Source organism: Syngnathus floridae, chromosome 8, assembly GCF_059516105.1.
Source record: "Syngnathus floridae isolate MCC-2025c chromosome 8, RoL_Sflo_1.0, whole genome shotgun sequence".
Taxonomy (NCBI): Eukaryota; Metazoa; Chordata; class Actinopteri; order Syngnathiformes; family Syngnathidae; genus Syngnathus; species Syngnathus floridae.
Genome location: NC_142420.1, coordinates 6379553 through 6404542, shown reverse-complemented (window position 1 = coordinate 6404542; position 24990 = coordinate 6379553). Strand labels below are relative to the sequence as shown.

General features: G+C 41.1%; 1 protein-coding gene and 1 long non-coding RNA gene across 9 annotated transcripts in view; both read right to left on the bottom strand.

Moving 5' to 3' along the window:
- Positions 1–516: 516 nt before the first annotated feature.
- LOC148394233 (uncharacterized) lies at positions 517–13001 on the bottom strand. 8 transcript variants are annotated; one of them, XR_015859830.1, is made up of 7 exons: positions 12677–13001; positions 12421–12552; positions 5124–5220; positions 4903–4943; positions 2631–2752; positions 925–1076; positions 517–787 (listed from the first exon to the last, which is right to left on the bottom strand). It is a non-coding gene; the product is annotated as an uncharacterized LOC148394233 (long non-coding RNA). The 8 variants fall into 8 exon arrangements; XR_015859835.1 differs by having other exon boundaries at positions 2631–2769; positions 12431–12552; XR_015859829.1 differs by having other exon boundaries at positions 12431–12552.
- A 456-nt stretch (positions 13002–13457) lies between these two features.
- col4a1 (collagen, type IV, alpha 1) overlaps positions 13458–24990 on the bottom strand; it is a 29478-nt gene continuing 17945 nt past the window's right edge. The window contains exons 8-53 of the mRNA XM_088382846.1: positions 24800–24853; positions 24679–24705; positions 24498–24572; positions 24374–24436; positions 24254–24289; positions 24119–24157; positions 23667–23756; positions 23523–23558; positions 23360–23419; positions 23241–23276; positions 22973–23017; positions 22849–22881; positions 22619–22679; positions 22487–22522; positions 22252–22398; positions 22058–22141; positions 21883–21966; positions 21555–21625; positions 21279–21470; positions 21038–21206; positions 20866–20958; positions 20629–20733; positions 20400–20497; positions 20097–20247; positions 19891–20004; positions 19608–19775; positions 19404–19493; positions 19002–19154; positions 18792–18890; positions 18572–18661; positions 18299–18438; positions 18031–18157; positions 17863–17943; positions 17668–17766; positions 17475–17525; positions 17199–17384; positions 16952–17085; positions 16789–16861; positions 16631–16702; positions 16379–16507; positions 16134–16232; positions 15845–16057; positions 15585–15762; positions 15389–15503; positions 15123–15295; positions 13458–14964 (exon numbers count right to left, since the gene is read on the bottom strand). Of these exons, the coding sequence (XP_088238972.1) occupies positions 14883–14964; positions 15123–15295; positions 15389–15503; positions 15585–15762; positions 15845–16057; positions 16134–16232; positions 16379–16507; positions 16631–16702; positions 16789–16861; positions 16952–17085; positions 17199–17384; positions 17475–17525; positions 17668–17766; positions 17863–17943; positions 18031–18157; positions 18299–18438; positions 18572–18661; positions 18792–18890; positions 19002–19154; positions 19404–19493; positions 19608–19775; positions 19891–20004; positions 20097–20247; positions 20400–20497; positions 20629–20733; positions 20866–20958; positions 21038–21206; positions 21279–21470; positions 21555–21625; positions 21883–21966; positions 22058–22141; positions 22252–22398; positions 22487–22522; positions 22619–22679; positions 22849–22881; positions 22973–23017; positions 23241–23276; positions 23360–23419; positions 23523–23558; positions 23667–23756; positions 24119–24157; positions 24254–24289; positions 24374–24436; positions 24498–24572; positions 24679–24705; positions 24800–24853 (4551 nt within the window). The 3' untranslated portion in view covers positions 13458–14882. The remainder of the gene's footprint in view (positions 14965–15122; positions 15296–15388; positions 15504–15584; positions 15763–15844; positions 16058–16133; positions 16233–16378; positions 16508–16630; positions 16703–16788; positions 16862–16951; positions 17086–17198; positions 17385–17474; positions 17526–17667; positions 17767–17862; positions 17944–18030; positions 18158–18298; positions 18439–18571; positions 18662–18791; positions 18891–19001; positions 19155–19403; positions 19494–19607; positions 19776–19890; positions 20005–20096; positions 20248–20399; positions 20498–20628; positions 20734–20865; positions 20959–21037; positions 21207–21278; positions 21471–21554; positions 21626–21882; positions 21967–22057; positions 22142–22251; positions 22399–22486; positions 22523–22618; positions 22680–22848; positions 22882–22972; positions 23018–23240; positions 23277–23359; positions 23420–23522; positions 23559–23666; positions 23757–24118; positions 24158–24253; positions 24290–24373; positions 24437–24497; positions 24573–24678; positions 24706–24799; positions 24854–24990) is intronic.

Here is a 24990-nt window from a genome sequence, read left to right as displayed (position 1 = left end):
TACGCACGCAGCCAGTGGGCGGTGCGCGCTCAGCTCATTGGGCTCATTGGTGGATTGAGCGTGAATAAAACAGGGGAGGAAAGCCTCCTTACTACCGTCACTCTGCCCCCTTCCGACCCGTTTGAGCCTAGTCAGGGATCCGTTTTTTTATTTATAGCAGAGAAAGCATTTGGCTGCGTTGATGCAGCCTCTTTTATACGTCATTAGAGCTCTTTCATCACCTCAAATCAGCCTCACACTTTTCTTTTTAAAAGCATCTATCTCTCTCTCTCTCTCTCTATCTCTCTATCTATCTATCTATCTATCTATCTATCTATCTATCTATCTATCTATCTATCTATCTATCTATCTATCTATCTATCTATCTATCTATCTATCTATCTATCTATCTATCTGATCATCTTCATATATTTTTTAGTCTAAATTAGCAAGATGAAATACTTGGCTCAGTGTGATGCTGTGAAGTTCTGCATTGCCAACGTCAATTACAAAAATAAACATACTGTGCCTTCCAAATAATAAGCTTGGTCAAATTGTTGCTTTATTGTCTTTGTAAATGCAGGTTTTATTGGATTATGCAAGTGTTCCCAATTTTTCACAATCTGTTTGTCCGTGAAACGGAGGCATATTCCAAATATGGTTGTGTGTGGTGAAAAAACAGAAGATGATGTCAGGAATATTCATGCGTCAGAGGCTGGCAGTGTGCGCACAGAACAAGTGCCGGAGCCAGCTGGGTACCGAGACGTGTTTGGGATGAGGATGAAGATGGAGTGAAGGTGCGACGTTCCTGAAGAAAAGAAACATGAAACATGAATATATGCAAGCGATGCTACTTTAGTGACAACATTTTGTTGCAGTAATTGCATGCAACCAAGATGTTACCACCCCCTTAAAACGCACCCCAGCCCCCATGAATGTACTCACACATCCCTCTCCATTATATTCAAATTTTTCTTCACAATCCACTTTGCTGGCTCAGCACCAAATGGTGCCTTTTCTTTTCCTTTTCAGAGGCAAGGTCGATTATCATGCCCGGTGCAGGTCAATTATACCACCACGATTTAACCTTGATGTCACTATAGGAGAAAAAAACGGAGATTTTACTCAATAGTCTCATAGACTAAGAAATAATGAATAAATAAGTGTGTCCAGTGACTAAATGTGACGTCTTTCATGCATGGCACATGTGTTTTGCACACTTGTCTTTGCAACATTTGAAACCGTGCACCTTAAGTGCTCAAAGCCATATTTGATATAAATAGATGTGGTGCTCAGATATCTCTCTTTAGAATTAGCATTGGTTCCCTCCTCACTGTCAGTTCATTTTGGGTCACCACTCAAAGCATGTGCCCATTCACTCCCACATAAGGAACAACAGGTATGATTAAAACTGTTTCGATTATATGTATTAATTATTTATCAAAACACTTGAAGTCAAAAATGGATTGATCTACAGTGATCAAAATTAGTGTGCTCCTTCCTGTTAGAATCACCTGATGTTTGCGAGAAAGGCCCAAAATGATCTGGAGGTGGGTGGTGTGAATTCAAAGCAGGGGTTATGACAATATCTTTTTTGCATATTCTGCAAATCATAACAAATGCAAATCAGCACCCCATAAAGTAGCAATAAGGTGGGACTGGGGGGACGGGGCGTCAACAAAACCCAATATGAACGTGACGCGCCCTTGCCCTTTTCTTTTGTAACAACATGAATATTTATCATTCTTCCAATTTACACAGCATTGTGCATTCATTTACAAGTTAATTAAATGGACGAATGAATCTGATTTACACGCTTTTAAATTAGACCTCTGATCTACAGAGTATGAAGCCATTAGGGTTTTTATAGGTTTAGTAATTTAGGGAAAAGGGTAAAAGCTGTCTAACATGACAACACAACAAGGACCAACATCAATTTTCTTTCTTCAGTGGAACTTCCCAATTTTAAAGAGTTCAATTAAATTAATTTTAATGTATTTCTTTACTCTGCTTATTTGAACAGAAAGAGGGTTAGGTTCAAGTTTGATTGGATAAAAATGAAAATGTTACTGCTAATTTAATTCAGTTTCAATTTGTTCAAAGATGATGCTTTGTGAGGGTTTACAATGTTGTGATCTTGTACATTTTAATTTGATTTTTATATATTTTGTTTTTTAGGTCAAGCAAAAGAATGTTGCTGGCCATTACTGCTAGCTTGCTAACAAATAATGTGAGGCACGTATTGTTGCAGACAGGCAATAAGGCAGTGACCTTCTGATCCAAATGGCTGTGACCTCTAACCTGACAGGCCAGATGGTTGTTTGTTGCACAAGTCCATCTCGGGAAAGAGATGAAATGTTTTCATGGAAGGTGATTAGGCATCCATTCAGGCCTAATCATAATGAAAAACATGATAACTGGTGTGGTTGAGGTGACATCAACACCTGTATTTTGCATTTTGTGGTCTGAATTAGTTGCCCATGGAAGCACACCTGGGTTTGGGTTAAAGCGTGTACACTCCATCATACAAACCATGCAGACAGTTTGGCAGCTGTTTGAAACTTAAGTACAGTGCAGTCGGTAGTTTAGACTTGACGCGGTGGGTGATTTACTGTACTTGTGCAGTATGAGCCAATATGGCAGGCACAAACCTGTGAGAAGTGATTTGCTTTAGATCGTGAGCTGTTTCCATACTTCGGTTGCCTCCATCAACTTCCTGATGCAACAACAAATTCCTGCTGCGTCATCACCATGGGAACGGCGCTCATCTCATCTATTAGACAACCACATCTTAAATAAAAATCATATTCAAAGTTTTACTCCCAGAATGAAGAAGACGCATCTTTAGACTAGCTTTCCAAGAAACACACCTAGGCCCATCCGCTGAGTCACACGCTCATATTGTCCCACTCCACTGTCACTGTGCGTAAAGATTACTTTCATAAGCTTCATAAAGCAGATTAGAATAGCCAATCTGATGAGATAAGATTAAGGACAAGCGGGACTGGTAGTGGTGGGGGTTAAAGATTAGGCTCTGCCATACTTATAAGTCGCCATCAGACAAGCGCTGCAACATCTCTTTAACCAACCGCTGCCTCATCTCATTAGTCAACGGCAAAAAAGATTAAAGCCAAAATGCTTGAGTGTCTCTGTTGTGTTTTGAGGAATTATTGTTTTTGTTATCTTCAGGCCTATTGTGCCATTCGTCGAACAGATTAACCTTTGTTCCAGCTTACTCTTAAAGCTGATGTTCGGTTAGTGATCCAAAAGACCCCAGATTGCCCCTTTCCCATGCAAAGATTAAATTGTTTTCATGAGAGGTGTTAGGGGCAAAAAAAAGGTTTTTCTACACCAATGAGATCGAATAACAAGGCAACAGGGTTCAATATGAGCAAATTACAATCTATGACGATGATAATGAAACCGCCATTCTGGGTCTTGAGCTTTTACGGTATGGATCTCTCGCTTCGGCCCAATGTTGTTGCAAATAACCGACTCGATTTCCTGATCAATATGGTGAAAATGGACATTTTCTGCCAATTAATTTTTGCAAGCCATTGAACTCCGGAGAGTTGGCCTCGAATGCATGCATATGATGAAGAATTTTGTCATCATTGGACACGATTGCATGCCAGCAGCAGAAGCAATTACAGATGTGATCGAGTTGCTTCGGTAATTCACTGGAATAATAGGAACACGTACAATTTTCATCCTTGACCAGAATGATTTGTTGTTTCGGTAATTGTGTAATGACCATATAGAACTAGAATGTTCCTCAGTTAAAGCGTTTGTTTACTGGGAAATCCTTTGAATTGGCGTCTTAATACCAGTGCCACCATCTGGCAAAATTCTGTTTCAAAATACACTGGTCATTTTGTTTACAATCAGATGCATAAACTTTAAAACAAAAGGTATTTTGTTAGTTGATTCATATATTCATTCGTTTGTCTACTCCTTTCTGTCACGTAAGCACTTTGAGCATGTTTTCATTTCACAGGTCAATGAGTCAGGTATACATTTACATTTAAAGTGTTAAGGTCGTTCGTTGTGTGACTATTTGATAAAAGAAGGCCAATGATAAAGTGTTCACTGAGGTCGGTGATAACAAACGTATTCATTCATCCACACAAACGACTGACTTGGCCGCACACGGCGGGAGGAAAACGACAACAGTGAAATTTGGGCCCGCCTTCCTTGAGATGAAATCAATATGAATGCATATGTTATTCATGCTCCATAATGCCATCATCAGTCATTTGTCACAATTATGCCTCGTGTGGCGTCACGAGCTGGGACGGAAATGACAGAGATGCATGAGCTTATTGTCTGCATTAAATATGTATCTCAAAAAGTCGTTGCGTCAATATTCAAGGACTTTGACTTTTACTGTTCAGAAAAAAGCTAAAGCTAAAAGCTAAATAAAAACTAACTAACTAACTAAATAAATAAATAAATAAATAAATAAATCAATAAATAAAACTAAATCCATCTTAAATAAATAATTAAAACTAAATACAGCTTAAATAAAGAAATAATGTGGGCAGCGCTTTGCGTTGCTGTATTTATCAACATTGCTTTCCAAATCCTAAATCACGCAGGCCACATTTAGAGCAGCAGAAAGAAGGCAGCAGGGGAATGTGGGCGGCATGAATAGTATTAAAAAGGGGAATGATCTAATCGGAAAGTGTAGGATGCTGATCATTCATGCGTGTGCGTGTGTGTGTGAGGCCTAATTGTTGTTATTTATCCTGAAGTGACCCCAGTGGTCACATGAATACACAATGAACGCACAGCACACTCTCCTCTGTAATCTGTACAATGGGCAACAGAGCTTGCTGCAATAATTAATTTGGAATGGGCAACTTTATAAGCTTAAAATTGACCTCGAAGCAACCATACATTAAACAGAAGATGATAACTTACCCGAGCTCAGCAGTAATAATGATGAATAATAAACTGGCACCCTGCAACAAGGGGATTTAAATAAGACTTTTGCAGTAAAGCAATTAATGGGCCTTTTCTAAATAGAAAGCATGCTTTGCCAGTATGTTACACATAGTGTCTTAAAACTTTAATTAGGTACACACTCCAATTGAAACAAACAAACAAACAAATGGCCTTTACGAGAAAATTATTGTTCTTACCACACATAACATGACTGCCACTCTCCGACGCTGACCGTGGCAAGGTAACAAGGTCTTTTCCGGATAAAGATATTTTGCCCCATCAGCATCCATCCCACTTTCCCATGGTTAAAAATCAGACAGACAAAGCGTGGACACAAAATCCAATTATCAATTCAGAGCCATTTGACATGCATTCCTATAAGCATGCACATCCATACATGTGTGTGTACTCAAAGACATGCTATACGTATGTACGTATGTATGTAAGTATACATACATACATACATACATACATACATACATACATACATACATAAGTGGAATATTTATACTGCACTTGCTCATGGAATTCATGGAATATTTATACTGCACTTGCTTCTAATGAAAATAACACATCCCAGACATAACATATGTAATAAATAGACTGTATGTATATTATATATAATATATTACATAATAGATTCATCCTGGACATCCAAGACGGTGCATTCAACTAAATCATTCCAAATGGTGGATATTTGCTTCTATTTGTTATTATTGAGTCTGCCCTCCACTTGCTGTATGCAATTAAACTGTGAGTGATAGGTAATATGTATGCTCATTGGTACTATCACACGGATGAACACGCACGCACACATATGCACAGGATGGTAATCACATGAATACGTAATGAAAGCGTTCAATTAGAAGTAGGCCATCTCCTATTTCATTTCTCTCCTGTCATCATTTGTTTAAATATGAACACCTATTATGTTCCATTCATTCATTCAAACAATATTTTCTTTGAGGTGCTGGTGGGTGGAAATCACAGAGGATCACATTTGTACTACGCAGTGGGGAGGGAGGGGCGGAGGGGTGAAATAGTCAGAGGGAAGTCGGGGGCTGTAGAGGATGTGTGGGTTTGGAGTGCTCGATTCGTTTTGGTAACAGCAGTGGGAGTGGGAGGATGTGAGGAGGCGCTCGGTTAGCCACAAAATACAACACATGCATCCGCCATCCTCCACTTGCTGATTCTCAATTGACGCACTTGGAATAAAGCATCCTCCAAGCCCAACTGTAAGAAAGTGTTTATGTTAGGGGCCGAGTTAAGTACAGTTCAGAGGTCGTGAATTTGGATCAGGGATGTTCACCTCATGCTTATGTGGCGTTTTTGCTGGTTTCCCTGCGTTCCAAATAAAAGTACATGCAAGGTCAAATTTTATTTAAATGTTTCTCATGAATTGGTAAATAAAAGCCTGTAAATGGTGGCAAAGCCGCAAATAAGTGCGATCAAGAGAGATCCTGAATTAGTATGTATGTCTTTAAGCACTTTTATCTAACACTTACTCATACTAACATTGTGCGAGTAAGTCAGATTTGCAGAAAATATTGGTGCAAAAACACTCCTCAACTATGAATTTTAAAGAGAACTTATTTGCACTGTATGTACTGTAGCTTGAAGACAGATACAACACTCCATCTTGAGTGGAAAAAAAACGACATTCAAAAATGGATAAGATTCTTGGGAGAGGGGAAAAAAAGGTCACTGCAAAATAAATGAATAGAATGAAAACGGAATTGGTTTCCTGGTTTGTCAAATATGAGCACAAAAAGAATCAAGGCATTCTTTTTCTCATTTTCCGCTACTGCTAACGCTTTGTCAGTTTTGGCCGGCTGCATGTCAAGGCTTGATGGCGAGATGATGCTATTTCATGAGGCGAGACATGGCCGTGTGGCTGGCAGTGCGTGCGAGGTCTCCAATGATTAGCTCCGAGGCCGCGCGGACTGAAAATTTCCAAATGAGTTGAATGGATAGTGACAGTGGCATGCTGTGTCGGCTTTGTATTTATAAAAGGTTAACAGCTTGGAACTGCGCAGTAGGCCGCGTCGTTGATGAAGACAAGTGACGCCGTGAAAAGTGAGCTCGGGCAAAGCCTTCCATTTGCGGCCCGTCACGCGTCGGCCAGCATCTATATTGTTTCCAGTGTCAAAGCCCCGCCCACTCACTCAATGCCGTGCCCTTACTCTTGCATACCAAAGGTCTCCGCATGCAAATGTATTTCTAATGATTGCCCTACATTTGTTTTAAGTCTAATTTATTCGGCCGAGTGTTTGCAGGGGTCTTGAGCATTGGCCCGCAGTTATTAGCATACTCACAGTGACTATTTGGAGTGTCGGTGATATTCATGATTAGCTCTCCGCCTGCCATATGGAGGCAGTGTGTGCGCACACTGGAAGGTTTTATGCAGGCACGTTGTTTGGATATAAAATATTTATCAAACTCACAGCCCACTACAGTGCTGCAGATTATCTGTTGCGGCATGTTGGTAGATGTGTGAATCTCCATCACTTGCATTGGAGATGGGCTAATTATGTTTTGTTATAATTTTGCAATGATCCTCTTCAGTTGCATTTAGCCATGTCTCTCAGTGGGTGAGGTAACCAAACCACAATGTCTACATTTATTATAATATGCTCACGAGTGTCAGAGAAAGTAAATATTGAAAAGCTCTGTGGTCTTGATTTCTCGTGTTTACCATATGCAGTATATAAAAAGATCTGAAAGAAGAAGCACCCCCCTATGTGTTGTCACACGGATCTCACATACATGTGGCAGCCAATTTGATCCTGAAACCGCGGAGACGTTGAAGGACAGCCTCGCTTCGTAATACTGTCGAGCCAGCACGCGTCGCCTCGGCGTAAGCACATTTGCTATCGTGCTAAGACCAGTGTTAGAAAACAAGTTGTTCCCATGAGTGTCCCCAACCACCCCCCGCCCACCAAACACACAAGGAGTGCGTCTGCGAGCGTGTTTGTACATGTGAGCGTGTTTTTGTTGATGCAGGTGTTACCGGGGCCTTCGCACAGGGTTAATGGAGGAGGCCATTAAAGGCACAACAACACTGACGTGATTGTAAACACACAAGTCTGCTGTTGTGAGCGCAGCTTTGCTCAATAATTCAGCAGCTTGGGAGGAAATCGACACTTTGGCCTACAAACAGCATTGTTGACCATGTCATTAGACAACAACAATGTGCTGCTTTCCATTAGCAAAATAACTTTGGATTTTGTGTGAATGGTTGTTTGGCTGGCGACCAGTCCAGGATGTACCCCAAGTCAAGTCATTTGGGGATAGGCTTAGACGGGTGTGCACATTTGTGCAACCACATTATCTAAATTACTACCGGTGTTTTTGGGAGTGCTAAAAATGCCATTTGGGTGTCAACACTTGTCAGAAAAGACCCTCCCTTTCATTTATTCATAATTTAATGATGACCCTAATAAAATGACCTGCTTGCTCCGTGGTAATGAAATAAGTGTACGGTTGCTATTATCGGAGCCGCATGCACATTTGTTAATGGTGCTTGAGGTAGACGATGGCTTCACTCAGCATGCAAATGAAGCCGGCCAGTCAAGAGACATTCATCGTGTAATAGATTAACTGGGCTAATTTTGCATGAAACATAGTAGAAGGTTCCTTTTTTCATGTGCTAATATTAATTTGTCTGTTGTGTAAATTAGAATATAAGTCAAAGAGTACAGGTCTCTCGCCAACCCCCTCGCTTTTTACATGAGAAAACGACATGAAGACTAATGACGTTGTCCTGGTGTATATTTCTTGTGATTATATCGTTTAATAATCATTAGCTGTAATTTACATGGAGGTGTGACAGAAGTGTAAAAAAGGAAGGAAGCAATTATCGTCATGGCAACATAGCTGATAATCCTATTATACAGATATTTTTTTTGATAAGACAACTTCTCAGCTTTTTTTAAATATATTTATATAATAATTTCTTTTTTTGTGCATCATTTATATTCTCGCTTGAAGATGAGATAAAAAGGCCTGTGTCAAATGGGATTTTATGTGACAGCTATAATAAACGCAGTATACTCAACCGCATATTAAAGCTGCATATAGTGTAATTTGATGATAGTAAAGATGACATATGTGCTTGTAAAACTGAGAATAGCATCTCCGCTAATGCCGTGATAAAGCTGCAATGGAGCATAATATTAGTGGACCAGCTAGGACGCGTCTCATGTTGCGTTTGATTGGTATGGTCGCTCTTCCGAGTTGTTTGTAGAGCTCGTATATACCACACATAAAAATAATTAACATGAGATGCTTTTCAACACATATTAAAACAGAGGTGAGAGTCTATTTGGCTTGTGCTTTAGCTGAAGGCATCATCTTTGTCACATACAGTAGCTCAATAAAATTTAAATAACAACTGAAAGATGTAATATGGCAAAATAATGTAATGAATAAAATGAAATTTTATGAGGATAAAGTCTATCTAGTGAGTTGACTGGCAGGTTTCTATCAGCAGAGATTCACATTCACAAAATTCTGACTTTTTTTTTCAAACGATTCGATTCAAGCCTGTCGGAGGAGCCTTAAGTGAAACGACTGATTAAGCAGAACAACCATCCATGATGTTGAGTTCCTTTCATTTGGTTCATTTAAGGACATGTTCACACTTTCTTCTCAGTCTACCACTACTCTGTGAAAGGTTTCTATGGTTTCTGATTTCTTGTGACTATTGCGAACCTATCCTCTTTGCCTACAATCCCCACACAGACCCTCCATCTGATGCGACTAACACTCCAGAAGGTGTCAACAGACCCTCACACTTCTTCTTGCCAGACACTCCAACACTGTTGACACTTTTTTTCCCTCTAGTTCTTTGAGTACTTTTAACGATTATCTTTCTTAATGATATTTTGTCACCACTTAAATTGGTACCTGAGTGTACGAAAATCCCAACCGTAATAGTGATCCAATGATGAGATAAGGCAGATTGGGAGTGATAGTAGAAAAAAATAACACCCACAAACTCTGTCCCACTCAGCCAATGGCGCCCACGCACTCCCTGTTCCTGTGACGTTTTTGACTCCTCCGTTCCAATATGGAAGCATTCTCTTAGTCTTTCCTCATTCATACCGAGTGGACACTACAAATTTCATAGAAGGAGACGGAAGAGTGGGAGGCGGAAGAGGAAGTGTCATGGAAGAGTGGGAGGCGGAAGAGGGAGTGCCATGTTTGGTTTCCTTCAAGTACATCAGAGTTCCGATGACACACATTTGAGAATACTTAAAAAATACTTCATTTTACATGGAGGAAAAAGTTGGAATGATTAAAAGAATGGTATGATTAAAAAAAGTTGAAACTCTTGGAAAATTCATTCAAAATATTAAAGTCATAAATAAATACAATAGTAAACTATTTGAAAATAATTAATATTTTGGTATACTTTTAAAATAAAAAAATAATTTTATTAATAAAAACTTTAATTTTTTAAATGTTTTAATTTTTTTGTTTTTTATCAAGGATGTTTGGATGTCATTTTATAAAGGCTGCAGAAAACAAATTCAAAGAGGGAAAACAATTCAATGCTTCAAGAATAAAATTATATTTAATGTGAACAAAATATGAATATTGTAAAATTAAGACAAGCAATATTGAAAAGTCCTCAATTTAACCTCCAGCAAGCTCATCAGAGTTCCAGTCAAGCGGCTGCTTAAGACTTCACATGGCTGGAATCCAATAATGGTACTCAGGATGAAAGTAATTTGAAAATAGTTTGATATAATAAATGTAGATGGGATCATTACATTGCTACATTACAATCATAATAGAATGCTAAGATTAAATTTATTGCTACCTGGGGCCTATTGACTTCTCCACACAAATGATGAGCATGTTGAGTTAACTCCACGACTGTAATCCAATAAACATGAGATAGTGTTTAATGCATTGCAGGTGTCCATTGGGAAGTACCGGTAATAGTGTCCAAGTGGGATTTATGGGTCTCATCATAGTGATCCTCACTGAATGTTGCTAGCTTCATTAGGCCGGACAATGAGGCAATCATTCCGTTTTATTAGATCCCTTCAGATCAGATTTGAGGGAAGCTGCACAGATGCTGCAGCAACTCAGAAAGACGTAAAAAAAAAAAAAAAAAATTAACCAGCAATATGTTTTTTTTTCTTCTTAAAATAGCAAACCATTTTGATCATTCATTGGCTCACACTAAAAAGAAAAGCATCCACCTTTGCCAGGGCACTTTCAATGTCTTAGCATTAGCACCAAGCTAAGAATTCATTTTGCTTTTTCTTTGGCTTTATTGCGGCATTAAACTACAAAAAAAAAAAGGTTTTAGCTAGAAGGTGAGAATATAAACAGAACTTTATGTCAACTAGGCAGTCTCAAAGTTTTGCTTACTATTTTTTCATGAAATAAAGAAACAGTCATAATTTAAAATTACAAAATTATGGCATAGAAATAACAGAGGTATGACAAAATATTATATCTTTAAAAAAAATTTTTAACTGCAAAACGTCCTAATATGTATTTTAAAGTGTTATGCAAGGGTATCTAAGAACATACGTTGCACACGTTGGTGTCGCACGCTATGCATGCGGCCTGCTAATCTTTTTTTGGTGGGGCTCAGGTCAAGGGAGTCTAACGAAGGTTGCAGCCTCGCTGATCCACTCAAGATAAAGGTCGAGGTCATAGGAACCACCTGGCGTAAACTAAAAAAACAATCCGTGTGAGACTGCGCCATTTCCATCAAATTGGCTGCCTGATTGCTCACAAGTAAATAAACAAGTTCTTTTTTTACCGACATGACAGATGACTGAATTATCTGTTGGTGTTGGTTTACTTACTTTGCTTTTCCTTCAAGTGAGATTACTAACAGATTATTGTAATAATATTAACTTCCACAAAAGGTTTGACGCTGTAGGTAATTGTTACTCTCAACTTAGCGGCATTAGTGGACGGCCAATACGATTAAAATATTTACATTAAGCCCCCCGCGACCCAACCGACTGGACGAAGTTAAGTGCTGACCCTGACCACATGTTTGAGACATGCGAACGGCAGTAATATATAGGCTTAACCATTCCAAAGCTTAGGCTATTTAAGCCACTAAACACTTGTTTACATTCAGTGGGTGTAACAACAGCGAGTCTGAAAGTTCAAGGCAGCATATAGATTGAAGGTTGCACGACTTAACTAAGGTTGACTTAAAAAAAAAAAATGCGTTTGTTTGTGCTTTAATTACCAGACTACGTATTCATAGGTTCACAGAAAATGAAAGAACACAAAGGACTACAGAAAAGGAAGAAGATCAACATCCTTATCCGCTGGCATGCTGGGACCATTTTTCAGCCTGACGAGTTTCAAATCCAACCGGCCTAATTGTTTGACCGCAGTGATAAAAGAGTACCTCTATGTCACTTAACTTCACTATTTATGTGCTGACTGTGGGTGTCCACCATAGAAAGTGAAATGTTAGTTAAAATAAGAGAGGTTTCTCACACTCACCACAACATACCGTCATTATGAAGGAGCCAAGCAGCGAAGCGATGGGGGGGTACTACGATCCGTGTTGATCTGACTGAAGCGCTGTACACGGGCTTGAGGCTGACGTTAAATTCATGCTCGTAGCTCCACCATCTGCTTAAAATGTCCACAAGATGAACACAACTATAAACGCCGTCCATGTACACTGAAACACAATTAATACTTATTAGATGAACGGTAGTATCGGGACAACAACATAACCGATATCGGGTCGTACCTTTATGTCGTTATTGGCCGCAATCTTTGCCCCCTCTGAATGACAACAGTGGCATTTAGTGGTTGTAGTAAGAATTCAGGCTCCTATGTCATCCTTAAACATTTGGGAAATAAAGTCATGATGCTGGAAAAATTTTTAAAGACTTTAAAGTGAGAATTCCCACTTTAAAGTCAGAATTCTGACTTTAAAGTCGGAAAGTGGGAATTCTGACTTTATAGTCAGAATTCTGACTTAAAAGTCAATTCCCTTTATGATCCTGCCCAAAATCAATCAAATCCCAGAGTGACCCCAGAGCGAGGTCAAAGATTTATTATGATGATAGACAGGGGAGGTCAAAGCCTTTGTTTGTGACAAGAGCGGAAACAAGGGCTCACATTCCGGTAATAGATGAAAGACGAGAGCGTGGATGGAAGTAGGGGAAGGGGGGCAAGGGGGACTATCGATCTGTTTGTGTTTTTGTTGAGGAAGGAGGGGTGAACGGGTTTGTTGGCCTGCGTCCCGGCAGAAGTGCTGAGCTAGTGGCTGCTGCTTATTTTTTTTCTTCTTATCATGCCCTTCAATTAGGGTGCATAACTTTTATGATCCGCCTCTGCTGTCTGGAAGGACACAATTAAAATAAAGCATAATAAAAATACAGCCTGCCACAGGACTTGGAAGGTCACAAATCAGCCGCACAAATTATGTTGGCTCTCTCTTGTGGCCTGCAGAAGTACTGCTGCAAAATTATGTTTAAATCTTTTGGCCTTCATAGAGCCTTCTCATGGTTGCAGACACATACAAAGATCTTCAAATGGCTTTATTGCATGAGTTACAGAAACCTGGAAAAAAAATAACATTAATCACTGACAGTTATTTTCCACTGTATTTGATTATCAAACGCATGTTGCGGTCAATTAATAATTGGTATAATACTTTTGTGTTTTCAGTTTAAAATGTTTATATTCTTCATTGTACTGGATTGTCTGCCATTTTTCTGAATGATTACCATAGTAACCTTACAGGTAAGTGCAAAATCATTCCTGATGGCATGGCAATATTTAAAGTCGTCCATCTATCCATCCATCCATGCACATCCATTTGTGTTTTAATTTATTTGTCTTATCCCAACTGTTCCTATCTTTTGCCATTTCCATCCGTTTTAAAAATTAATTTTAATACTGTCACCTGCCCAGGTTACCAAAAATTTGGGTAAAATAGATACGTCCATATTGCTTTGCGTTTTACTAAAATGTGAGCGAAAGGTCCATTTCGAAAAAGAAAAAAAAAATTACGATAAAGTCTAAGAGCAGAATACTAAGTACGTATTACGTGAAAGTATAATATATGCTGTATACAGGTACAGTATATATACATGTGCATTTTGGAGGGTCATTAAAGACTAGGATCATTAAAAAGGAAGCACAGTAAGGCAGACAATGCAGTAAAGTTGATTTTTTTTTCTTTCTATTGTGTTTAGTGCCTTTGTTTAAGCATTAAAAACAGCAACAACACAAACAATAAAATTTGTTTTGGGCAGATTTTCATTGTTACAACGGGGAAGTCGTCTGCCAAACATACACTGTCATTTCTACGATAATTTTACACGTGTTATTAAGGCGCTAAATGTCTTTGGGTCCATTGAACCTTGCATTCACTTGGGTCTAACAGAATCTCATACATCATATAAATAAAAAAAAAAGGATTTAATAACACACAAAATAGACTCAATAATAACCTGAGGAGAGTATGTTGAACTAGGAATGCATTATATTTACAACAGAATAATTGTTACACAGCTGCGTGTCGTGCATTAGCAAATGATTGTGGAATCAGTGGCAAGTCCCATCCTTAATATCAGTGTGTGTAAACAAATTTAAAAACAGGGTGTGGCTGTATATTATAAACAAGTAGCTTTATCTTTCAAAGAAGAAATAAAATATGGAAGATAAGTAAGCTTCGATAGCACCTGGCTTACATAAGCAACCCATTCGAAATGAACATTAGTTTACCAGTTGGGTGGGGGCAAGTACTCAGTGCAGCGGTAAACTGGGCGCCATTCTTTGTTAGTAGAAGTGTTCCGCATGAGGCACTTGGTCTTTGTGTTTTCTTCTGGTTTGCAAAAGTTCAAACTCAGTCCCGCCGCTCTCACATGCAGGAAAAATAGCACCATCCTCGGACATTAGGAAGTTTTAAAGCCAAGTGAACGGGATCGCAAGTCAGGCAGGGTTTATGTCCTCTTCATGCACACCTGACAGCGGCTTATGTGTGTTCGCAGATTTCCCGCTTTTAGCGTCGTTGGGACGGGTTTCCTGGAGATCAAGAGAGAGGAAAACCTTTACGCAATCAGACTTCTTACGGAGCTACATTGCTGGAAATGTATCATTGCAGTATTATTTTGTTGCCAACATAAGGATCACAAAGTATTACAATCACAAAATGGTGCGTGTGTGACGTCCATCCGACTTACGTAAACATCTCGCTGTCTTCAATTGTCGCAAGCCAGAAGCTGTAGGAGTTGGCGTAATAGTTACAGGTTCCTCGACCGTGGCACTCAATGAACGGAGCGCTTCGGAACTCCTCCAAGCAGGAACCGGGAGAGGCCAGAGCCTGACCTGAACCCTCAGCACCTGCGCTAGTGTGCTACACAAACATACACATATGCAGAGAAAGGTCAGAGCCTGTGTGCTTTTTGATCTTTCATGGCCACTGTAGTTCTCATTTCTTATGTCTCACCATTACAAAAGAATATCCGATCCACAGAGAGTCCCAACCATGAGGACATGGAGGGATCATAATGGTCTGACTGTGAACTGCAATCACCATGGCTGGAGCTTCACACACTGCACACCTTTAAAAAAAGTAGGGTCCAATATGTAGTATAAGTATCATGATAAAACTGAAGAAATGTATGGACAGTTTGATGACACACCTGCTGATGAAGGGTTTGATGCTTTCGCCGGTAATTGGCGCCATACTCATGGGCATGGGCTCAGGCGAAGTGAGCCAGTATGAGTAGTCATTACGTGAGGCGAAGTTACAGACGTTGTTGATGTTGCAAAACAAGAAGGGCATAGGGCTGAACTTTCTCAGACAGCTTCCGGCCGTACCTGGAAACCCAAGGGATTGGAGTTCCTTACAAAGCTCCTTCTTCACGCGACTTTGGGGTTTTTCCCATTGTAGGATTCTCACCAAGATCCTGCCCATGGGAGCGTTCATTCCCTTGGACGTAGAGCAAGGAGTAGCCATCATATATGGGTGAGGTGCCCTCAGGACAAACTGGAATCTCCACTGTTTGGCTGTGCCGAGTTACCAGGAAACCGTGATCCATAGAGGAGGGGCCGGGTGGTCCCACTTGCCCAGGAACACCATCAGGTCCTGGAGGGCCAGGAAACCCTCTAGGTCCTGAGAACATGAGTTGTTAATTGTTGTTTTTTTTAATGGGATATATCTTCAGAAACCAGTTATGTAGACTTCTGACCTTGAGGCCCAGGCAGACCAGAGTCGCCTTTGGATCCTGGCTGACCGTGATAACCAGGGAGGCCATCTTCTCCTTTTGGCCCTGGAGTACCTGTCAGACCTAGGAAATTAAAAAAGGAGCCAAAGTTAACCCAAGTAGGGAAGACCTGTAAGAGCTTAAAAACTCCCTGTCTCATATTGGCCCAAGATTTGATTAATACAGTAAAAAATGAGAATCTCCACAATCATTGAAGTCTTCATTGTTACCTTGCTGTCCCTTCTGGCCTGGGAATCCAGTTGGTCCTTGTGGTCCTGGTAAGCCCGGGACACCCTGTTGACCAATTTCTCCTTTGATGATGGTGTGTGGACCAGGGGGACCAGGCAGGCCAACATTACCTGTGGAATATTGTTTTGTGTTAAGGAGAGCCATCAAGAACCAGGGTGTCTCTCGCCAGTGGGGATATATTCAAACACTGAATAGAGTGAACGTGGACGAACAGGTAGGTGACTCAATCTTACCCTTTTCCCCTTGGAATCCTCTATCCCCAAGTTCTCCTTTGAATCCAAAATCGCCTTGAGTACCCTTTGTACCTAGATATCAATGATGACAACAACAGAAGAATGGCTTTAGCACATGTTGTCTTTTACAGATGAGACTAAGATCCATTTTTATCCACCTGGGAAACCGGGTACCCCCTGTTGTCCCCTCTCCCCTTTGGGGCCGTGAACACCTGGAAGACCAGCTGGCCCCTGTGTGACACAAATACCTACATACATTAAGAACTTGCCCCAACTTGAGTAACTATTTACTGTACATATGTCAATGGCCTTGTTACGTACAGGAAATCCAGGTGATCCAGGGTCACCCTTTTGCCCTAACTCTCCCTGGAAACCAGGAAGACCATGGTCTCCTTTTTCTCCCTTTTGGCCATCTCGTCCTGGTACACCAGAAGGTCCCGGTGTGCCAACGATTCCTGTTATATAAAGAAATGAGATATGGCTTTTACTTTCTGTTTCTGGTCCAATATAACCAGACTGGTCAGAAACCGTCTTTGTAAATGGTCAACTGTCATAAATTGTGGCATACCTGGTTCTCCAGGTTGTCCTGGTTCTCCCTGATTTCCTTTAGGTCCCTCTAGAGAGAATCCTGGGGGGCCAATTTCTCCTGGCTCACCTTGACGCCCCTGAAAGCCGGGAAGTCCTTTGTCACCTTTGACACCAGGCACTCCGGGATAGCCTGGGCTGCCGGGGAAGCCCAGACTACCTTTTTCACCTGTATATCATGACATGTAGGAGATATGTTAACAATTAAACTCACTCAAAATTTGTGGAATATTGAATTAGTGGTGGAGGCCAATCTCACCTTTGCTACCTAGCTCCCCTGGGGGTCCTGGAATACTAAGACCAGGTATACCTGCAAAACAGAGTTTATGTTAAAATCATAATGTAATTCTTCATAGTTCTTACAGATTTGGGATTGTTTTATTCTTTCCACTGGTACTGTAATGTCCCGATCAAAGCATAGAAAATGTTGAAAATCATCATGAGGTACCAACCAGGGTCTCCTCTCTCCCCTGAAGATCCAGGGATACCATCAACTCCCGCTTCTCCTTTATCTCCAGCTGGACCAGGAGGTCCTGGCAAGCCACTCTCACCTGGTGGAGGAATGGTTCAAACTTGATTTGGTACAGTGCACTAAGTAAGTAGAATCAGCACAGTGCCAGTAAATTCATATGGAACGTCTTCTTTACCTGGTCGACCATCACGTCCGGGTTCTCCTGCAGACCCTTGTAACCCTGGGACCCCCTTCTCACCGGGTATTCCTGGCTGACCTACATGGATTATATGGTTACATATCTTAGGTCATGCTGTTCCTGGATGCTTGTGGATGGGTGAGACCACACAAAGTGAAATCTAACCTGGAGTGCCAAATATTCCTTTGTCTCCTTTAGCTCCCTGAACTCCTGGCATGCCAGGCGTTCCCATTTGACCCTTCAGACCCTTCTCTCCTCGCGATCCTGGGAATCCCGGTTGTCCAGGTTGTCCCTAAGAGAAAAATATATTTTTTTTAAATAAAAGGTAATAAAAGGTAAATAAAAGGAGTCTTGATTTTAAAGTCAAGGAAGATCAAGTCATTTTGGAAAACATGCACAAAATAGAATAACAATAATAAAGATGGAAGATTACCCTTTCTCCTGGAAATCCTGGGAGCCCAATGCCTGGCTCTCCAGGTGTTCCGCGGTCTCCTTTCACTCCATCCGTTCCTTTGAAACCAGGATGACCCGGAGTACCTATGTCTCCTTTAAGACCCTTTGGACCAATTGGACCTGCACGTATTAGGTTGAATGAATGAATGAATAAATGAATAAATAAATAAATAAATTTTCCATTCCATTTCGAAATAATAATAAATTACTTTTTCATTCTTGAACTTCACACGTACTCATCAGTTGGCCTTACCTGGTATTCCCATTTCACCTGCACTCCCCTTCTGCCCAGGTGGGCCCATATAGCCAGGTTCTCCAGGAACACCAGCATCTCCTTTCTGACCTATGACACATTGATCAAATACAAACAACATTTAGCGAGAATTACTGGTTTCTCCACTGAGATAAAGGAAAATGAGTTTGGCTCTTTGTTTTTGACAATGGATATTTTTGCAGTCGAGTAAATAGTACACCTGGTTGTCCAGGTAAACCAGGGTTTCCATCTTTTCCTGGCATTCCAGGGTCTCCAGGTAGTCCGCGAAAGCCTTTCTGTCCTGATAAACCAGGATTTCCTAATGAGACAGAACATTTACAGTGTTGTCAACTTATTCTGCATATTACATGGAATTTTGGTGATCTGTGCATGACATTGGGCCTCAAATGGACTTTTCATTGTTTCACACCTGGATCTCCTAGGTCTCCCTTCTCCCCTTTCATGTGCTCCATGTCGACTTTACTCATGTTCCCAGGAGGGCCTTGAAGACCAGTTTCTCCCCTCTCTCCTTTAAGTCCAGTCTCTCCGCTTTGTCCACGCACACCAGGAACACCAGGATCACCTGAAAATGAAATGAATGTTGAATGATGTCTTGCTCATTAAATCCATACAGTAGGACTCTCAACCCGCGTCTATTGATGACCATAAAAGCAAAGAGCCATTTATTTTTGGAATCATAACAGTGCTTCATCGGTCGTCAGATCAAATCATCTCTCCTAAGGATTATTAGAATCAGGCACTTCACAGTCTAATCGTAGTTTAATAACAGGCTAATGAAAAGTACAAGTTATCTGAGCAGATGATTCATTACCTCTCGAGCCTTGATTTCCAGGGAAACCGGGTGGTCCGGGAAATCCTGGCAATCCCGGAGTACCTATGACCCCCATTTCGCCTTTTGTACCTGGCCGACAAAAACACAGATTGACATTACTTTTACGCTTCCTTTACATGTTTCTACCAATTAGTTATGGCCTTGATGGATACAATGGAGCCTACAGTATATCTTTTTTCTCACCTTGATTTCCAATCGGTCCATCCCTTCCTGGCAGGCCTGGTACTCCTGGCAAACCTTTTTCACCGGGGGCTCCTGGGAACCCAGAAAGTCCTTTTTCTCCTTGAGGCCCTGGCATGCCAATGCCAGGAGGTCCTGGATAGCCCCTCTCTCCTTTTTCACCCACCCTACCTACAAAATATGCAGGGATTGAACAAAAAAGGAAAATATACAATTCAGTTATCTGGTTACAACAAACCCATTCCAAACAATTTTGTGTAAAAAGAACTCTATGACTTGTAATTACCAAATGGACCGGGCTCTCCTTGTTGTCCTTGTGGTCCTGGAGCTCCTGGCAAACCCTTTCCTGGAGCACCTGGTAACCCTACCACTCCAGCAGGTCCAGGGTGTCCAATGTTACCTAAAACCAAGTATAAGTATTTTTTTAATTTTAATCTTTCAACTAGATGTCTCTAATGGAATGCATTTACTGATGTAACTGTACAGTTATACCTTTTATTCCCTGAGGTCCTGGTGGTCCTGTGAGGCCTTCTTGCCCAGGAATACCTGGTAATCCTGGGTTACCTTTCTCTCCAGGGAACCCAATAATTCCCGGAGGACCCTGTGAACCTTTTTGGCCCGGGAGCCCCATTCCTGGTTCACCCTGTCGCACACAACAATGAGATGCTATGTTAACACTTCCAAAACACCAAGTTAAATGGTCAGGAACAAAGTGCTTTAAAGTCCTGATTTTATAGAATATTATTCCAATTATCAGACGTTTGGCTTATGGTACCAAATACTGTAAATACACACTTTTTGTCCTTGTAGACCAGGTTGTCCAGGAGAACCATCCTGTCCCGGTCTCCCGGACTCTCCTGGCAATCCTGGAGCACCTGGAATTCCACTGATTCCTAGAAATATGAAGAAGATTCTTCTAGTATTTGTGTTTTATTGCCATCTGTGGTACTATTGGATTCCATTAAATGTCTTTGGTATGAAAATTAATTTGTACAAAAAGTTGGGACATCATCTGTTACTTTACCTCTTGCACCAGTTGGCCCTGGAAATCCAATTCCTGGTGGTCCTTGATCACCTTTCTGTCCAGGAAAACCTGGTATTCCTGAGTCTCCTTGGAGACCTGCTGGACCTACAATCAACAACATTGTCTGGTCAAATAGATGATCATTTTCCACATTAAATTTGTTATTTAACAATTCCCAAATGAACTCTATTGGGTTGGTAAAAGATGAGTCGTTAAGGAATGAAGGTCATTTTTCACCTTGAGGCCCATCTCTACCAGGTTCTCCTCGTGGCCCAGGGACACCCTGTGGTCCGGGAGTGCTCACACCTTGACCTGGCTCCCCTTTCACACCTGATGAATTTGTAGTGTACAAAGTTTGTATAAGCTATTCAAATAGGGTTCTACTTGATTGTTAGTGTAGAGGTCCTACCGGGTGTTCCAGGTGATCCAGGGATGCCAGCTCTCCCCTGACTCCCCTTATCTCCAGGCACCCCAGGGCGCCCGAAGCCTGGCAGACCTGGAGGACCCCTCTCTCCAGGGGGACCTGTAAGACCAGGGTCCCCAATTGATCCTTGATCACCTTTGATGCCCCCTTTGCCCTGAAAGCAAGGTTAACAAAAAAGAATGACGACTAATGAAACCTACTTAAACTAATCAAACACAATACATACAGGTTCTCCTTTCGGTCCAGGAACACCAGGTAGGCCATCCCTCCCTGGGATCCCATCCAGACCTGGTTGTCCAGGTGAACCACCAGGACCAGGATAGCCTTTGTCTCCTTTCAGACCCGGTGCAATGAATATGTCTCCTGGCTCTCCAACAGGACCAGGGGCCCCAATCAAACCAGGAATGCCATTGATGCCCTAAGTACAAGTTGAGTTACTATAAGAATATACTAAGAACTATACACAGTACTCACTGCATAAAGGTTTATCTGTGCTACTTACAGGTCTTCCAGGATTTCCTGGGAACCCAGGATTACCCTTGTCTCCCTTGCCTCCTACAGGACCAGGAGGTCCTGAAGACAAATAAGGGATACTTCAGTGGAGGTACAAGAAAAGGGTTAGGGCCAGTCTGGATGAATAAAAATGTCAGACTCTGTAGTCAAGAATCTGACCTTACAGAAAGATTTAGCGTAAAAGGCACACCTGTTCATCACACAAACATTCAGACCTCCGGTCACTAACTGGGACTCAATCCCACAATGACTGCACGTTGTGTGAAACGCAATGTTCCATTTGACCTTTTCCATCACATAACACCACATTTGCTTACCTCGCTCCCCTTTAAGGCCTTGGGGGCCAGGTAAACCCGCAGGTCCAAACCCTTCACATAGGACGCAAGTGTCTCCTTTGTCACCTGTATGGATTCACATACAAAGAAAACAAACATGAAAATTCAGTATATCATAGAACCTACAGATGGAAATATCTTATTTCATTGTTCTAACCTTTTTGTCCCAACTCTCCTTGAAGCCCTGGAGGTCCAGGTGGGCCAAGGGAGCCTTTTGCATTGGTGCATTCATTAGGGTCAACTGTGGGCGCACAAACAAAATCTTTGAAATGGGGAATATAAAACTTCTATGGTAAAACATTTTGCCCGGAAATCACCATAGAGTGAAAATAAATCTCAGACCAAGCATACCAGGTAATCCTGGAGGCCCAGGGGGTCCCACTAGGCCCGGTTGCCCTGGGGGTCCGGCTAGAGACTCTCCTTCAATACCCCTGTCTCCTTTCTGACCCGCATCCCCCTTTTGGCCGGTCTCTCCACGAGGTCCTTCATGATAGCGCCCTGAAGTCCAAAGGACAGAGAGTGTTACCCAAGTGTGTGTGTGTGTGTGTGTGTGTGCGCCCATGTGGGCTTGTGTGTTTGTCCTTACCTGGTGGGCCTGCTTCTCCTTGAGGTCCAGGAAAACCTTTAGGAACACGATGGGGACTAAACATCAGTCAAGGGAGCTAATATACTCAACTGTTGATTTAGCGTAGTGTTGTCCATGTTGGGCATTATTTACCTTTTTCTCCTTGTAACCCAGGGAGGCCACGAGGACCAGCTGGACCAGGGGCACCACTTGCCTATAAACCCCAATAGGAGGACTTCAAAAACCTCATCATCACGCTAACTAATAATAATGTGAATTATTATTATTAAATATTTACAATAATAATTTGTTTCAATATGTTAATGAGTGGCCATTGAGGGAGAATAAAAAGACAAAGTACAAATAAATAAAAATATACGTACATATCCAGGAGGCCCTCTTTCTCCTTTTTCACCCTAGAGACAAAACAAGTGATTATCATCAAAATTTTGAATGAAATGTTTAAAAACTTGATGAGTAAATATATACGTATAAACCATTGTTTACCTGAGGTCCAGGGTATCCATAATTTCCGGGAAAGCCCTTTTCTCCCTATGTGACAAAGTGATTTTGATCATTTCTTTGGTCATCATAATATGAACAATCATCACGATACAATGTTACGATCTCACACTCTATTTTATGGGTCTACAAAATGCTCACTCTTGAAATCAAGAAAATGACCATCACATATTGACACCATAATCTGCCTACATCAAATGGCATATGCAAATAAGTTTGGTAATTTAACGCATTTCTTTTCTTTCAATTTCACCTTTCGCCCTTCATCTCCCTCCTTGCCAGGTTTGCCCTAAAATGAAGCAAAATGAAACAGTCACACTCACTGGGAAATAGTGCGTATACGACACCATTATTCGATTTTCAGTTACTTACTATTGGTCCCGGTGGCCCTGGTTCACCCTTTACTCCAGTTCGAGATATATTGCAATAGCCCTGTTGAGCAAATCACATTGGAAATTGATTTTTTTTTTGTTTTGTTTAAAGATGGTAAGGAAGTACTTTAAGTGATTTGAAAAATATTGATCGCAAAACTCACTTGTTCTCCTTTCTGGCCTGGCTCTCCTCTGTTTCCCTTTGGAGATAGAAACAGTACATGGTAAGAATACAGAAAGAAATTCACCTTCTGAGTTAGTTATATGCAACACAAGCTGAATTATCAGACACATGAATGAGTAAGCACCGGTGGTCCGATAAACTCTGTGCCAGGGCCTTCCACGCCCGGTGAAGGGGGTCCGGGAGGGCCGGGTGGGCCTCTGAAGCCCCGCTCGCCCTGCACAGAAAACATTTGAATGAGCTCAATACTCAAGAGTGGTATTCAATGTTTGCATTCATAAAATAAAAATAATAATAACACAAATCATAATATTTGTCATGTTTTTATAGATGCTAGCTGAACAATATGTTTATTTTTGTAGTGGTACTGTAGTTGCAGTGACTGCAGTGACAAGAAATTACATTTATTTTAGCCAAAAATTATTGATGAGTTTCCTAGATGTGCGATGGGTTTCAATGCAGCACTTGGATTAAAGAAATAAAAAAGAAATGTAAAATACATTCATGACACTGAAACAACATTCAAGTGCTTCTCGTTGATTCTGCAATAACAATAAAAATTAGATGATGAAACCTCACCTTATCTCCTTTCTCGCTCTCAAAGGAGAGCTTGTCATCCTGTCAGAGAGAAGAAAATAAAAAGGCAAATCAATATACTGTAGCTCAAATAAAGATGATGATGCTTGACATGTCTTCCTATGCTGGGTGTTATACCTTTTCTCCAGGGGGGCCTGGTGGTCCAGCATCACCCTGTCAAATACAACAATAACGCTATTAGCTGTCCACTTATATGGTATCATTGACTTTAAACATGTTTCTCTCAGGATAACTCACTTTAGGTCCGACGTAACCCCGAGGTCCAGGAGGACCAATCGGCCCAGGTGGTCCATGAGATCCCTGAGAAACACAGTGTGATGAAAAATTCAGATGTTCACCCATCTACAGACAAAATACTCACAGGAAGTCCAGGTGTGCCTGGGAAGCCTCTGTCGCCTTTAAGGGGAATGAATCCGATCACACCACCTGGATCACCCTGCAAAAGTACAAATATTGCTTCTGTAGAATTTATCACATCTTAATATTGACGAGAGCAAGTGTTTAATATATTTAGATAAAACGCTGGTATGATTCCAGCAAACCTTAATTCCTGGAACCCCTGGGACGCCCTGAAAGATGTATAAAAAGCAAAGGTCAATATTGTTCTTTTTAGATGGCTTTTCGTAACATGGATTATGAGATCAGGTGAGCATGAGTGCTTACGGGAGTTCCTTGAAGACCATCAAAACCAGGGACACCATCTCTTCCTCTTTCTCCCTAAAACACACACACATCATCAGATTGAGATTGTCTTAAACACATACAGAAATTAAACTCACTAAAAGGTGGAAAAAACATGTGATTTCTCTCAACCACTGATGAGACAAGAGAAATCTAGGGTATAATACTTTATC